General features: G+C 37.8%; 1 protein-coding gene across 4 annotated transcripts in view; it reads right to left on the bottom strand.

Moving 5' to 3' along the window:
• COL12A1 (collagen type XII alpha 1 chain) overlaps window positions 1-14,891 on the bottom strand; it is a 114,937-nt gene that overhangs the window by 16,231 nt on the left and 83,815 nt on the right. For all 4 annotated transcript variants that reach the window (XM_081250402.1, XM_081250403.1, XM_081250404.1 and 1 more), the window contains 9 exons: window positions 14,131-14,169; window positions 13,896-14,034; window positions 10,561-10,703; window positions 10,127-10,236; window positions 6,174-6,323; window positions 4,682-4,759; window positions 3,283-3,369; window positions 1,709-1,762; window positions 580-675 (listed from right to left, as the gene is read on the bottom strand). In XM_081250402.1, the coding sequence (XP_081106528.1) occupies window positions 580-675; window positions 1,709-1,762; window positions 3,283-3,369; window positions 4,682-4,759; window positions 6,174-6,323; window positions 10,127-10,236; window positions 10,561-10,703; window positions 13,896-14,034; window positions 14,131-14,169 (896 nt within the window). The remainder of the gene's footprint in view (window positions 1-579; window positions 676-1,708; window positions 1,763-3,282; window positions 3,370-4,681; window positions 4,760-6,173; window positions 6,324-10,126; window positions 10,237-10,560; window positions 10,704-13,895; window positions 14,035-14,130; window positions 14,170-14,891) is intronic.

The following is a 14,891-nucleotide window of genomic DNA, read 5'->3' as shown; positions in this document are numbered from 1 at the left end:
TTCAACCTTTCTGAGTGAAAAAGTCCTAGTCCTTCAAATGTTTCATTTCTAGTGATATCTGATACAGATTGTTTTTCCTCTAAATGCCAAAAAAGTGTATGTGTCTTCTATTATGGTATCTTTAAAAAGGAGTTTAGAACTAAACTTAAAACTATGAAATTATCTGTATTCTTATTCATTTACTGTATGTTTTAAAGTATAGAAAAAAGTAGTTAAATAAAATATGAGCCTTTAAAGATAAAACACCTCTTTATAAGTTCAGATCAGCATTTGGAACAAAAGGTAAACATTTTATTAAAATTTTTTTAGGGCTTCCCTGGTGGCTCAGTGATTGAGAGTCCGCCTGCCGATGCAGGGGACGTGGGTTCGTGCCCCGATGTGGAAAGATCCCACATGCCGCAGAGCAGCTGGGCCCGTGAGCCATGGCCGCTGAGCCTGCGCGTCCGGAGCCTGTGCTCCGCAATGGGAGAGGCCACAACAGTGAGAGGCCCACATACCCCAAAAAAAAAAAAAAATGTTCCAGGTAAACTCAACGTTAATCCACCATCCTCATTTCATACAGAAAGCCCTTGTGCTTACTTGTTCTCCTGGAATAGAGAGGCCGTTGGGTCCCTGGGGGCCTGGAGGACCCTGGGGGCCAGGAGGACCTGTATCTCCACGAGGACCAGGGGGACCCTAAATACACGGGAGAGAAACAAGCACAGAGTCATGGAATGCCCTTCCAGTGCCTGTCTACATAACTCTAAGACACCAATCGTATAATCTTTGCAAACATTTTACAAATCTATCCATCTATAAAAACACTTAATGCCATTCCTTTCTTCCCTTTGCTACTCATTAAAAGAACAACTGGAAGGTACAATAAATTCACAAGAGCACTTATATTTCCAAAATTCTTATTAAAAGTAGGTTTCTAAAAGAAGTAAAATACATTGAATATAATATATTCATATATTTATACTCCTAGATTCATTCAGAGATCAAAGCTCAAAATTCACTGGATTTGATTTCTTTTAAGCTCGTCCTGATTTCTCTTAGACTTGGGCTTATTTCCGGGACTAACGTATGTATAAATCAAGCAAGGAAAGAGCAGATAGGTTCACTCTAAGCTGGAACATCTTTGCAGTGTGTCTCGGTGAAAAAGGCACAAACTTGGAGTCAGACAGACCTGGGTCAGCACCCCAGCCTCACTTTCCTAACTGGGTTAGCTTATCATTAGTGATAGTGTGACAAAAACCACACATCATCTTCATAATATATTCCCCTAAGAAGCTTCAGTTGTCTTATGGACACCAGTATGGAACCGGTAGAAGGGGCTGGTGACCTGCCATGAACACACATGTGGCTGCTCAGCTATTTCTCTGAGACAGGTGAACCGTCCCCAGCAGGACTCTGCTCCCTGTGGGGTCTTCCAACTGATGGCCAGGTCACCCCCTCTGCTTCCCCATGTGACAGCAGAGCCCTTAGGTGCTTCTGCAGATTTCCCATGTACGATTCCTACATCAGTAAGATGCCCGGTACATTCTTTATCTGGCTAACCTAATCCATCATTTTGACACCCAGAGATAAGACAGAGATAATTATATTGCCTAAGGCACACTAAACTTGAATCAACTTGCTCAAGGTCACATACCCCGTTAGTGGAAATTTGAATAACCGGACTTTAACATACAGGTGAAAATAAAAATACACTCTAAAATATACTTACAATTGCCCCACTGATACCTCTTTCACCTCTGGGACCTTTAGAACCAGGTCCTCCCTAAAAAAACATAGTAAGAGGACATTTTAGAGTGAACACAGGAAAGTAGGAAGAAGTTGATATATAAAAATTGCTTCAAGAAGCAGTGCATTCTCCAGACAATACAGTTATTTATAAAATATGGAAGTAAATACTTTATATCCTACAAATATGTAGGGAAAGAGAAGTTCGAAACTTTGTACATTCTAAGGAACTCAGTTTTACATTCTGAACTTTTCTTAATTGTTAGCAAATTTTGAAGTTTATTTGAAAATTTGAGGTTTACTGGGAAAAAAACAAGCATTACTTAAATACTATAGTTAAGTATTTTTAAGGAGAAAAATCTGTTTTGGAATTATATGAATGCATTCTTCAGGGAAAATAATATGCAAAAAGAAGAATCTCTCAAAATCTCAGAACATGTAGTTTAGTAAGAGGAATTCAGAGACCACGGAACAAAGACAAAATAAACATGATAGTGATATCCAACAATGTTATCATACAATTAGAGGGAAAAAAATCCCTACTTCTCAAGAACATCTGAGTCACATCCAGCATATAATTTTATGATTACAAATATAAATCAGGTAAATAGTCTTATGTTGAATCTTGCTTTGCTTTTTAATATCTTTATTTTATGTTTTGCTTTAGGAAAACCCACATCACAAAAATATGTTTACAAAATCATCAGGACCACTGGTAATTCCAGAGACATTTTGATTCCGTATATGAGGAGCTAGTTTGTAATTAACTTAAAATCAATTTACATTATTTGCCATGACCCATGTATAGTAAACTCTGGTGTTCTGAGGCTCTCTGAACTGTTCATATGTTAATTAACCATTTTCTTAAAAGAGTTCAATAGAGCTTAAAGATATCACTTCCATTCTGAAAAACCAGCCCAAGTCAGATGTTAGATTGACTAAATCGGGGAGTCCACATTGATTAATGTACATATCAGTGTAGTCTTCAGTGTTTTGCATGGCATTTTCTTGGTCTCCCCTCCACCCGTGAATAGACCTGGTCAGTCTTCTCACTCAAGTTATTCCTAACACCAACACTTTCACCCAGACTTTATGATATCATCACATATGTAACTTAGCCTCTATGTTATTCTATGATATGTTTGCTAATAACACACACATATCCTAGGTTCTAAACAAGTTGCTGTTGGGCCAGCCTCTCAACCATGGCTCCATAACATATGTACGAGAAGTGTCAGGAAACAAAGGAATTTTCAAAATCAAGTGATTACAGAGAGAAACCCAAATTCATATCTTTAAGAGAAAAGCTCTTGAATGCTAGCCGATATCATTCATTCTTGTGTGGCTAGAGAAATGTGTTCAAATGAGTTCAAATTTTCTTCTTGATTTACTCTGCTTCAGATCTCAAAACATGCTACAAAAATGGTGTGCAATGCAGCTTGTTCTGTTCTAGAACACACCAGTGGCTGGAAGCTTCTTATGCATGACACACCGGCCAAAGGGTGATCATGCCCCAGATTTAACAGGAAAAACTAGAGAAACTACTTGTTTCCTTACCGCAGGGCCTGGTGGTCCTGGAGCTCCAATGCTGTCCTGCGTACATGTGCAAGCATTTGGAAGACTGGGGCATTTTGCTTCATCTCTCTGAAATTTTGAAAAGAATATTTATCTATGAATTGATGGTAAAAACAGCTTCCCATCTCCCATGCCCACTAATCTTATATACACAAGGGAATCTATTTCCCAACTTGAAGAAATAATCTTTAGCTATGATTACAAACAGTCTTATGTGGAATCTTGCTTTGATCCCGTCTTTATTTTATGTTCTGCTTTAGGAAACCTCAAACAACAAAAATATGTTTACAAAACTATCATCAAGACCATTGGAAATTTAATCCAATTTTCTATAGTCTGGTGTTAGAGAAAGGCTGAGTATCTCAGATATGGAGGTCCACTTCCTTCAGAACAAAATCTGAAATCCTTTCCAGGCCTCCAGGGGCTTACATGTGCTGCCGAGCAGCAGCACACCACCTTGCCCCTCCCCCTGCCCTCCACTCTGCCCCCGCGCCCCCTCATCCACTTCATGCTTCTCAGATGTTTAGGGCACCTTGCCGCCTCAGGGCCTTTGCACTTACAGTCCCCTCTGGCTGGAAGTCTCTCTCTCCGTTATCCACATTGTTTGTCCTCTCACTTCACTCAGGTCTCTGCTTAAATCTCCCTTTATCACTGACGGCTGAGGGTACTCACCTGGCTATCTCTCCCTGTACCCTGGTGTGTTTTCACGCAAGGACTTTTCACTCTATAACGTAGTGTATACCTACTTGTTCATTCCTCCTCTCCCCCTGCCTTTCACTAGAATATTCCCTTTCACTGCTGTAACCCCGGCACATAGGATAGTGCCTGGCTTACAACAGGTGCTCAGTAAGTATCTGTTGAATAAATAACGCATACTCATCCCGTGGGTACGTGTAGCTCACTGTTCGCCTAAAGCTTCAAATCCATCATCAGCATTCACCTTTGTAATTATTACAACCTACACAGATACTATGGGTGAAAGCCATCATCTTGAAAAGAAATATGGTGATTTCTACTTAGATATCCAGAGAGGTGATGGCTTATCCTGTAAAATGCTGGTATTTTACAAGCAATAAGAAGGACTGCAATAAGTGGGTTTATCAAACACACTGATTAAGCTGGACTTTTCTGACTATGCATAACCACCTTGGCTGGCAGGGAGGATTTCCAGATGTGGTTCTCTACATCCTTGACTTTCGAGGGAGGGGTCCCCAGCCTGAGCTGTGGTCGCTGATGAGCACACACACCTTGCGTGTCCCTGGCTCCATCCCGGAGATGCAGCTGCAGAGGGCTACTTCCTCTCCCCAGCCATCCACACCCACATCCCTTCTTCCTCGGGGACTATTAACACCGCCACAGAATTCCATTCTGTTTTACTTACCCTGGAAGGAATATCACAGCATCTGTCTCTACTGGTCCACACTGGACTGCAGACAATATCAAAATTCTGGATTTGGAACTGCAAACAACCAACAGCAACATGAGCTAAAGATGCGTGAAAACATTTCATATTAACATTTCCACATTTTAACCTCTGCCAACTTCTCACAGAGACTCTCTTGAGGGAGCAGGCAATGAAAGCAATGTGATCCTTACTTCATAAGAACAGAAAAACCTATGCCTGAGAAAAAGCGATAGTAAAGCAAAATGCATACGTGATATTCCCACTTCTGATCCACTTCCTTGGCTAAAATGAAATGTTTGATTGAGCTTCGGGTTTTTTTAAGAAAACATTAATTTCTTTATTTACTTAAAAATTAAGAATGTATTTAATTCTGAATTTGAAGACTACACACATTTAAATCAACTTTTAAAAGTCCACCCTTGCAGAAAAGTAACATTAAAAAAATATTCCTCACTTATTCTAAAATTGATGCCCCTCTTTTCATAAATTCTTACCTAGGGGCTAGCTGATAATTTTATGATTACCTTCAGCTCAACTATTTCAATATAATATATATTTTCTATCTTTCTACATTAAAAAAAATAGAGCTCTTTTGATAAAGATTGTTTAGCTACAGCCATTCTTTTATAAACCTAATGTAATTGTTCTATTTAAATATCAAATCCAACACTCAATAAATGATTTTAATCGCAATTATATTAAATTTGCACTCTTTGGTTCTATATTGTGGAATAAAAATTTCACTTTTGAATCAAGAAGAAGAAAATCCTGTCCGTGGAAGAAAGCTACATTCAGTAAATGCAATTTTAAAAATAATAGAAGCCAAGGATATTAGTCTTGCTTTTAGAACAATGTTATTATCGGTCAACATTTAATATGAACTTAATTAGCCTGGTACAGTGAAAACATTAGGTTTAAAATTTTACTACTAAATAGTGTTGTGAAAGGGTTGGCAAGCCCCCGCCTCCAACTTGAGCCAGTGACACTTGTGAGTGAGGGGTGGCTGACCGACTACACTCATCTTCCTTCTGAGGCGGATGTGACCCCCCAGTGAGGGGAGAGCAAGTCTGTGACGGTCAGAGCCAGTGTCCACAAATGCGTAGTGTCCTGAGTGCACAAATTTTTATTAACAGTTACTACCTTTGAAGAATAAAAAATGAATTAGTTTAGATTTCACTGATTATCCTGGCAACTATTTGTGTTGTACTCTCCAGTTTGATTCAGTTTCAAGTCGACTACATGATGTTCTCTGGTGCCTTGACAACTTAATTTGTTTCTAGCAGTAAAGCACATTATCATGTTTTGTCAGTAGCATATTTTCTCAGTGTAACTTTTCCAGCGTTTCAATCTAACCAAGAAATAAAACAATTTAAAACTCACTGAGGAAAAAAACCTCACTGATTACTTTTAAAAATGTCATTTCAATCTTAATACAAGATACCAAGAAAAATAAAAATGTGTTACTTACTGTGGCTGATTTCCTCTCCCCTTTAAGTAGTTTTCCAAGAATTTCATAACCATCAGTTGTGATATTTCCAGCTTCCTTGATGTCCTTCTCTATAATTTCATAGCAGTCAATGTAAATCTTAACACTTTTTGAGGTCACTACGATATGAACCTAAAAAGATCATTTGTTTCCATTACAAAATTTCTACCCAGAACAATCTGGCTCCTACATATTTCAGATCACAGTTTTAAAAAAATGTGTTCTTAAAGCTATTCTCGTCCCAAATCAAGAGGCTTGGACTAAAAATCCAAGCACCGGGTTGCCGTGTCAATGTCACTTATTAACAGCATCAAATTAAATGAACCACTTAACCTTTCTGGGTCTCAGTTTCCTTCAGCTATTATACACTTGCATAATTTCTTATTTTCCCCACTCTGTACTCTTCCTGAGATGGCCAGAGATATTGTAGTAGATGAGATGCTTCTGTAAACTATAAAGAGCTATTCAGAAAAGAAGCAGACTCACAGATATAGAGAACAAACTAGTGGTTACCAGTGGGGAGAGGGAAGCAGAGGGGCAGGGAGGGATACAGCAAAATAGGGGCAGGGGGACTAAGAGGTATAAACTATTATGTTTAAAATAAGCTACAAGGATATATTGTACAACACAGGGAACAGAGCCAATATTTTATAGTAAGTATTTAAGAATAAATTACAAAAAATGAGCTATTCAAATATAAGTTAATAAATCATTAATATATTATTATACTCAGGACAAAGGAGCCTCAAATGTCTTCCACTGATTTTGCTAAATTCAAATTTTAATTTGTTAGTCCCTAATCCCTGCCAAAAAAATCTTACACACCATGTAGATACCTAACATAGGAAAGAGCTAGCACGTGTCTTTTATAGAGATTCAGCTCTGGAAATCAATAGATTCAAGATTCAATTTCCTTATAAGAAAATAATCTTGTTGATTTACTTTTTATCAGATATTGAAGACACTCAGAATCTTTAAAAAAAATCTATTAGTACAGATAATTAAGAAAACATCTGTATTTCAGTCATGTAAAGAATGGCTGCGGGTAATCTTTGACTTTATAGTTATGCTCATAGTTTCCACTTATCACAGCCCAAATACTCAAGTAAGCCCATGATGATTACTTTGAAAAGTTTGGCTCCAAGTTAAGGAACAGAAATTCCCTTAAATGTTTTGAGTAAATAAGAATAAGGACAATCTCTAGAGATTTTTTTAAGCAGTAAATATTTTTGCCACATAGAATCACCACCGAAACACTAATTTAGTGCATCTATAAGTGTTAAGTATGAATTATATATTGCTTTTATATAAAAGTGATATATGGCTTACTAAAAATAATTTTAAATACCCCTAGGGCAATCATCTAATACTGAATTCAAGAAGAACACCATACAAACATTCCCAAGATATTTATTATCTAATAAGAACTAAAACTTGTTTGTTGGCTCTTATACGAACAATCTCAGAAGCAAACATTCACAAACTATTTGAAAAATCATAGTATCCAGAAAAATTATTTCAAAATCAAAACTTTCAATTTTTGAAACAAAATGATTCCAAATACACTTGTCATTCAGTGCTAACCAGAAAGAAACACATGCTAAAAATATATTTTGCTACAATCTCTTCAGTGTGTTTCATTGCATTTTAAACACATGCACAATTACATTTCATAGCGGTTTTTATCTGGAGACCATTGTCCCAAGTATTCAGGGACTCTTTCCCAACTGGGAAGCATTGTTGGTCACAGACCAGTAGAAAGAAATAGGAACACCCTTGTAAACTCATCACCCTCCCCAAGGTCTCCCATTCCCCAAAGCCTTATTTGTCATCTATTCCACTTCTTTGTCTCATTAGAAATCTCTCTCTTGAATCTATGTCATCTGTTACAACAGGATGAAGACATAGAAAACGCTTCAAGAGAATTCTCCAGAAGCAGTAGTTGTCTGCCATTCCTTACTTAAGCTATCCCCTCTCTCCCAAGAGCCCCCTGTATGTTATTCTCACTAATTTGCTGCTATCAGAGAACTACTTGTTCTTATCTCAAGGACTAAAGAACTTCAGTTCCCGAATTACATGGAAAATGAGAGAAGAGTGTTCGAATCCTTGGATCAGTGGAACGTAAGTAGCCAATAGTGATCGCACTTGGTACTTGAATAGATAGGATAAATGAGAGTAGGTTAGAAGAACGGTGTGGGGGAATGAAGGAGGGAAAACAGCATAATGAAAAAGTAGAGGAGGAACTAAAAACAAAGAAAGACATTATGAAAAAAGAAGGTAGAGAATTTGAGGAGAAAAGAACGCTTGTGAGAACAGGAAAGAAGAGGCATTATGTAAAACCTAAGAATACAAATACCTCTCTCTATAAAGCCAAATTAAGAAGGGAATGTCAAAAAATAATTATCTTGATTTGCAAAAATTAATGACTGTCACTCTTGACCTCTTCAAATATTGTCTTATTTTGCTCAGTAAAATGAAGCATTCAATGAAAGTTGGAAATTAATAATAGTTATATTATTAATAATAGTTCCTAAATGGTTATCAGTTGGTTAATAGAGGGCTGAATTTCTAATATCTTCTGTGGGTATGGAAGAAAAATAAAATAGTCTTTTTGGGCAAGTTACTCAAGTGTAAGTTTAATAGGTGTATAAATGAGCCCAAAAAAAGTTCATAAGAACTTTGCCAGATTCAACATCTATTATCGGCCAAGGAGAAGTTGAAGCCAGTAATATTTGTCTAGAATCTGCTTTCCCAATAAGGCATTTATTTTGCTGCACTTTACCAGGAAAGTCTGTAAACTGTTAAGCAAATATGCGTTCATTCTCAGAGATCTCTGTTTTTCCATCATTATTTTTGCTTCTCACTAATGTGCATGCTGAGGCCTCTCCAAGCCTCATGAAGACAGTCCCTTGCCATCCTCACCAAGAATCTGATTCATGAATAAGAAAAACATTCTAGAAAGAAGCCAAGATTCTCAGGAATAGAATCAGCAAGAACTTCAGCTAAATCTACCCAAGTACAGGGTAGTTCTTCAATTTTCACTTGAGAATCACATTGAACTAGAAATATTTGTCTTCTGAGTATGGGGACTAACTTTCTGAGCGCTATACTGGGGAAATTTTAGACCACTTGCACGACAAGTAGCCTTCCTCCTGTTAACTTAATCCAGTGGATGAAGAAATTCCATTAAAAAGTCCACTCCTAACCTAGACGGTTCTTTTCACTTCTAATGCTGCCAACTTCAGCACTCTTATCTGTAAGTTAATTGTCCTGACAGCAAGTTTCTATTTATCCTCGATGTTGAGATTAAAAAAAATTAAGATCATCAAGAATAGATAATCCCCTAAGAATTTATCATAGAACTTTTAATAAGATTTTTTAGAGAAGTTGTAAGTGTGTGCATGCAGAAGTTAATTTAGTAAACAGTTATCTTAATTACTTTGATAGTTAATGATAACTTTTGGACTGGCATGTTTGTAACTTTTCAATAAACAAGCAGGCAGAAGCAGCTTACTATTCTCTATCAAAGAATAAATAATTTGATCAATTAAATACAATCCACAAAAATTAAGCTTTTGAAACAAAATGACATAAAGGTTCAAAATGAAATGGTAGGCAGAAAAATGGGCATACAATATTGTATATACTACACGACTCATATTTTGAAAAGACATTAGCATTGAAAATACATTGAAATGTTAATAGTAGCTATCTCATGGTTAGTAGAATTATTGTTTTAAATTTCCTTCTTTGAATTAATCAAATTCTTTGAAATAAGGTATTGTTTTTAAAAGACATGGCTATGTTTCTACCAGTTTAACATGACATAATAATAAATTATAAAATAAATTAGTTTAAATTTTAAGTCATATACTTTTTTCTACAAATAACTTTTTTCTATAAATATTTATTTTTCTATAATCTTACATTTTTACCTTATGAAAACTTCCATAGAATAATGTCTTCACTTCATCTGTGTCAAACGTAACAGTTTGCACCTCACCCCCTGTATCCTTGTTAAAGAATGATAATGTCTTGCTGGAAGCTGTAATCAACACATAATTGTTATTAAATCAAACGCATGGACACTCTGTATTGAAAGTATTAACAAATAATTCTTGTTGGAGAATTCTCTAAAATAAGTTAATAATTTCAGTTAAGATAAAATGTAATTCAAATATTTACTGATATATTTTTTAAACATTAAACATAAAAGCATAATCAAGTATATATATATGTATATATATATATATATATATATATATATATATATATATATCCAGAAAGTTCTTAAAGAAAGAGAAAAGGAAAACCATAATCAAAAATATGCATGCATGTGCCTTAAAATAAGATAAATTATAATCCTTACGATCTGCAATCACCCCAACTTGTGGTTTGTAGTCTCTGTCTGTGATCTGCCAAATTGCAAAAGGGTCACTGGGAGTTTCTGGGAGAAGTCTGAATAGTAATATAATCGTATACGAAGTGGGGAGGCCATTGGGATGTAGATCTCTGTTGGATGAAACAAAATTAATTCATTAATAAGGATTTCTCACCAGAAATAGAGGATATTTTAAATCTTTGGGCTAGAATCTCATCATGAGTAGTATTAGAAGCCATTTATAATAATGTGGCTACATATTAGAAGGGGAAACATTTAAGAATGACCTCAAAATAGCAAACACTAAAGACCCATTATGTAAGCAGTAATAGATGATTTATAATCTGATAAAGTTACAAAAGTCTGGGAAATTGCCAAATGGTCTTTCATCCTACTGTTAATAAATCATTTTTTCTAAGCACATAGATAATTATAAAGCTATATAATGATTTTAGGGTGATAAAACTTGTATCTAGGGATGTAATTTAAAGAGAGTAAATCTTACTAAATATATTTAATTTCCAACATCAGAGGTATGAGACCATAAGCAAGATGGCTTAAGGCTTTAATTGCGCCCTCCCTAGATCTAATAGTTTTTACACTTCCCTAGTCCTCCCTTAAAATCAAGTAAATCAAATAATCTCCAGAAGGTCACATGTTCCTCGAAACAAAACCAATAATAGATTTTACGGCCACGTACACTGTGATTCAATTAAAAGGAAATGTTTCTTGGCTCTAAGGCTGTTACAAGTAAAATGTGGCCCCATGTGTCCTTCTAGAATTGAGTCAGTCATTGTTCTGGGGGAATCTCTAAAGCAGAATTAATGGTTTTCTGTCTGAGACCATTTAATAGCACTATCTTCCTGAAGGTAGGAAAAGGGGCTTAATAATCAGCTCTTGGAATGGACTAGAGGACACAGGGAGGGGGAAGGGTAAGCTGGCACGAAGTGAGAGAGTGGCATGGACTTATATATACTACCAAATGTAAAATAGATAGCTAGTGGGAAGCAGCCACATTGCATGGGGAGATCAGCTCTGTGCTTTGTGACCACCTAGAGGGGTGGGATAGGGAGGGTGGGAGGGAGACACAAGAGGGAGGGGATATGGGGATATATGCATACATATAGCTGATTCACTTTGTTATACAGCAGAAACTAACACACCATTGTAAAGCAATTATACTCCAATAAAGATGTTTAAAAAAAAATCAGCTCTTGGACAGAAGAGAAGCAACTCCTCCGTGGATTTTGACAGAGGGCACAGACTGTCTCTTGAGGTTTCGTGTCCTAGTACCACACTGCTAGTACTTCTGGAATATAACGCTGCCCTACTTTTTTTTTTAATTTTTATTGTAGTTGATTTACAATGTTGTGCTACTTTCTGCTGTACAGCAAAGTGAATCAGTTATACATATACATATCTACTCTTTTTTAGATCCTTTTCCCATATGTATAGCACAGGAAACTCTACTCAATACTCTGTAATGCCCGATTTCTTAAAGCACATGTTCTGGGCAAGCTGACACGATGTCATTTGTATGTCCATAAACTGACCATCTTCATAATATTCCACATTAAAAATAATTTCTCCATATTAATTCATTTCTCACCTAGCCCATTTTTCTCCTTTTTTAGTTAATGAGTGATTAGGAAAAAAATTCTTTAATTGCATTTATGCCTCTTTCAGCCACAAGTTCTGAATCTTAAGAGGACAGTGGGCTGTCCTAAGTTAAAATGTAGGAATCATATCTTGAGGTGACAGAGTTAAATGCTGGGTACTTAGGTTCACTGATAAACCTAAAACTGCGAACCAGTGTGGTCAACCATAAAAGAGTTAGGAACTCACAGTGTGGCCACACTACAACAATACAATCTGTGCTTCCTTAAAAGAACTGAGCTTTGGTTTTACTCTGAATTTTCCATCAGCTTTCTCAGAGCATTTCAAATTTCAGGCCTCACTGTCTGACCCTGTCCTAAGTTTTGGAAAACTTTACTTCTTCTTGTTCTTTTCCTCCATAAGATGCCAAACACATATTTTTTGACATTCAAGTGTTTTCATTCTAGTAAATAAAAAGTACATATTTTGGTTATTGGACCCAGGTACAAACTTTCATCAAGTAAAATAACCAACATCTAGAGCTACCCAACAGACTGCCAGAGCACCAGACAATAAAAACTAACTGTTGGGCTTCCCTGGTGGCGCAACAGTTGAGAGTCCGCCTGCCAATGCAGGGGACACGGGTTCGTGCCCCGGTCCGGGAAGATCCCACATGCCGCGGAGCGGCTGGGCCCATGAGCCATGGCCGCTGAGCCTGCGCGTCCGGAGCCTGTGCTCCGCAACGGGAGAGGCCACAGCAGTGAGAGGCCCGCGTAACGCAAAAAAAAAAAAAAAAAACACCCATCTAACCAGCATCCAGATTAAGAAATGGGACATAACCTGTTGCATTAGCCTAGTAGCTTCCCATGTACCCTTGTCCAGCTTCCCCCATTCCCTGCAAAGGGTAACTATACTATCCTGACTTCTAACACCATAGGTTAGTTTGCCTGATTTTGAACTTTATATAGTAGGAACCACGGAATATACTATTTTGTGTTTAGCTTCTTTTGCTCAGCCTTTTAAAAAAGAGATCTGTCAAGGGCTTCCCTGGTGGCGCAGTGGTTGAGAGTCCGCCTGCCAATGCAGGGGACACGGGTTCGTGCCCCGGTCCGGGAAGATCCCACATGCCACGGAGCAGCTGGGCCCGTGAGCCATGGCCGCTGAGTCTGCGCGTCCGGAGCCTGTGCTCCGCAACGGGAGAGGCCACAGCAGTGTGAAGCCCGTGTACCACAAAAAGAAAAGAATAAAAAAAAAACTAATTGCTGCCTGTAAGATCACAGATCATGGACAAGCAAGGCCACTGCAGTCTTTCATCTTGTGGAGTCGGAAACACTGGGGAGAATGCCTCTTCTCATTCTGCATTGATTCCATGCAGTCCCTCTGCACCAAGGGAGAAATGTTCAAAAGAAGAAGTTGCCTCCCTGTTTAAACGACCTCTCTTAGAAGCATAACTATAATCCTAGATTTAAATTCAAAAGGATCAGTAATCCATCGTATGGCGGACACAGGATGAGATTCTTGGGTCTCAGAGTAGCAAGCTTGAGTCCTAGTCTCCCATGTGACCCAATGGAACACAGTTAACCCAACTGTACTTAAGGAAACTAAACCAGGTCATCCATAGGACTCAATTCTAAAATACCAAGGTTCTAAGACATCAGCAAAGATTCCAGGCCTCAGAAAAGCATCTGGCCCGTGGTAAGAAAGAGAACTCCTGTTGTCACACTCACGCTGTAGGCTGATTCACAAAGGCGTTCTTCTGAAGCCTGTAAGATGAGTAGCTGGGAAAAGACCCTGACTCCAAAGAGACTCCTTGCACAAAAGCAAAATTCTTTTCTGTCAGGTTGTATGCTTCAAGCATCTTAAAACCTTTACATCAGAAAAAAAAAAATATGGAAATGAGTTCATTTTAATTATCTTATTGCTTAAATCCTGAAATAAATTAGCCCGAGTATGAACACTTACCTGGTGAGGTGTAGCCATCCAAATAAATGAGAGGACAACCTGCAAAGTACAGTGTTCTTTAAGTACGATTCACCAACAAGGTATACAAACATTATACATGCACAGAAAGCACCTGCATACATACATCAGGTAACAAACCTGTTCATTCATTTATAAAACATATCAATCTCACCTTTTCTAAGTTATTTTGTGTAGACTTTCCACGTGTACATGAAATTATACTACTGACCAGTGTGACCATGCTTCCTGGACATTCTCCAGTCCAGCTGTAATTTTACAATGTTCTTAAGAATGGTAAGATTGGGGCTTCCCTGGTGGCGCAGTGGTTAAGAATCCACTTGCCAATGTGGGGGGACACAAGTTCGAGCCCTGGTCCGGGAGGATCCCACATGCCACGGAGCAACTGGGCCCATGCGCCACAACTGCTGAGCCTGCGCTCTGCAGCCTGCGAGCCACAGCTGATGAACTCGCGTGCTACAACTACCGAAGCCCATGCGCCCTGGAGCCCGTGCTCCGCAACAAGAGAAGCCACCACAATGAGAAGCTGCGCACCGCAAAGAGGAGTGGCCCCAGCTCGCCGCAACTAGAGAAAGCCTGCGCGCAGCAACAAAGACCCACCGCAGCTAGAAATAAATTAAAATAAAAAAAGAATGGTAAGATTGAATTAAAGGGGGGAAATTTATAGATGTTTTACAATAGATTAAAGAACTTTTACTGATGAGGATGATTATAATTTTTGTGACTTTCTGTTTGAATAAAAA

Source organism: Mesoplodon bidens, assembly GCF_964165515.1.
Source record: "Mesoplodon bidens genome assembly, chromosome: 12".
Classification (NCBI taxonomy): Eukaryota; Metazoa; Chordata; class Mammalia; order Artiodactyla; family Ziphiidae; genus Mesoplodon; species Mesoplodon bidens.
Note: the sequence above shows the minus strand (reverse complement) of the source record. Positions and strands in the feature narration are given on the sequence as shown.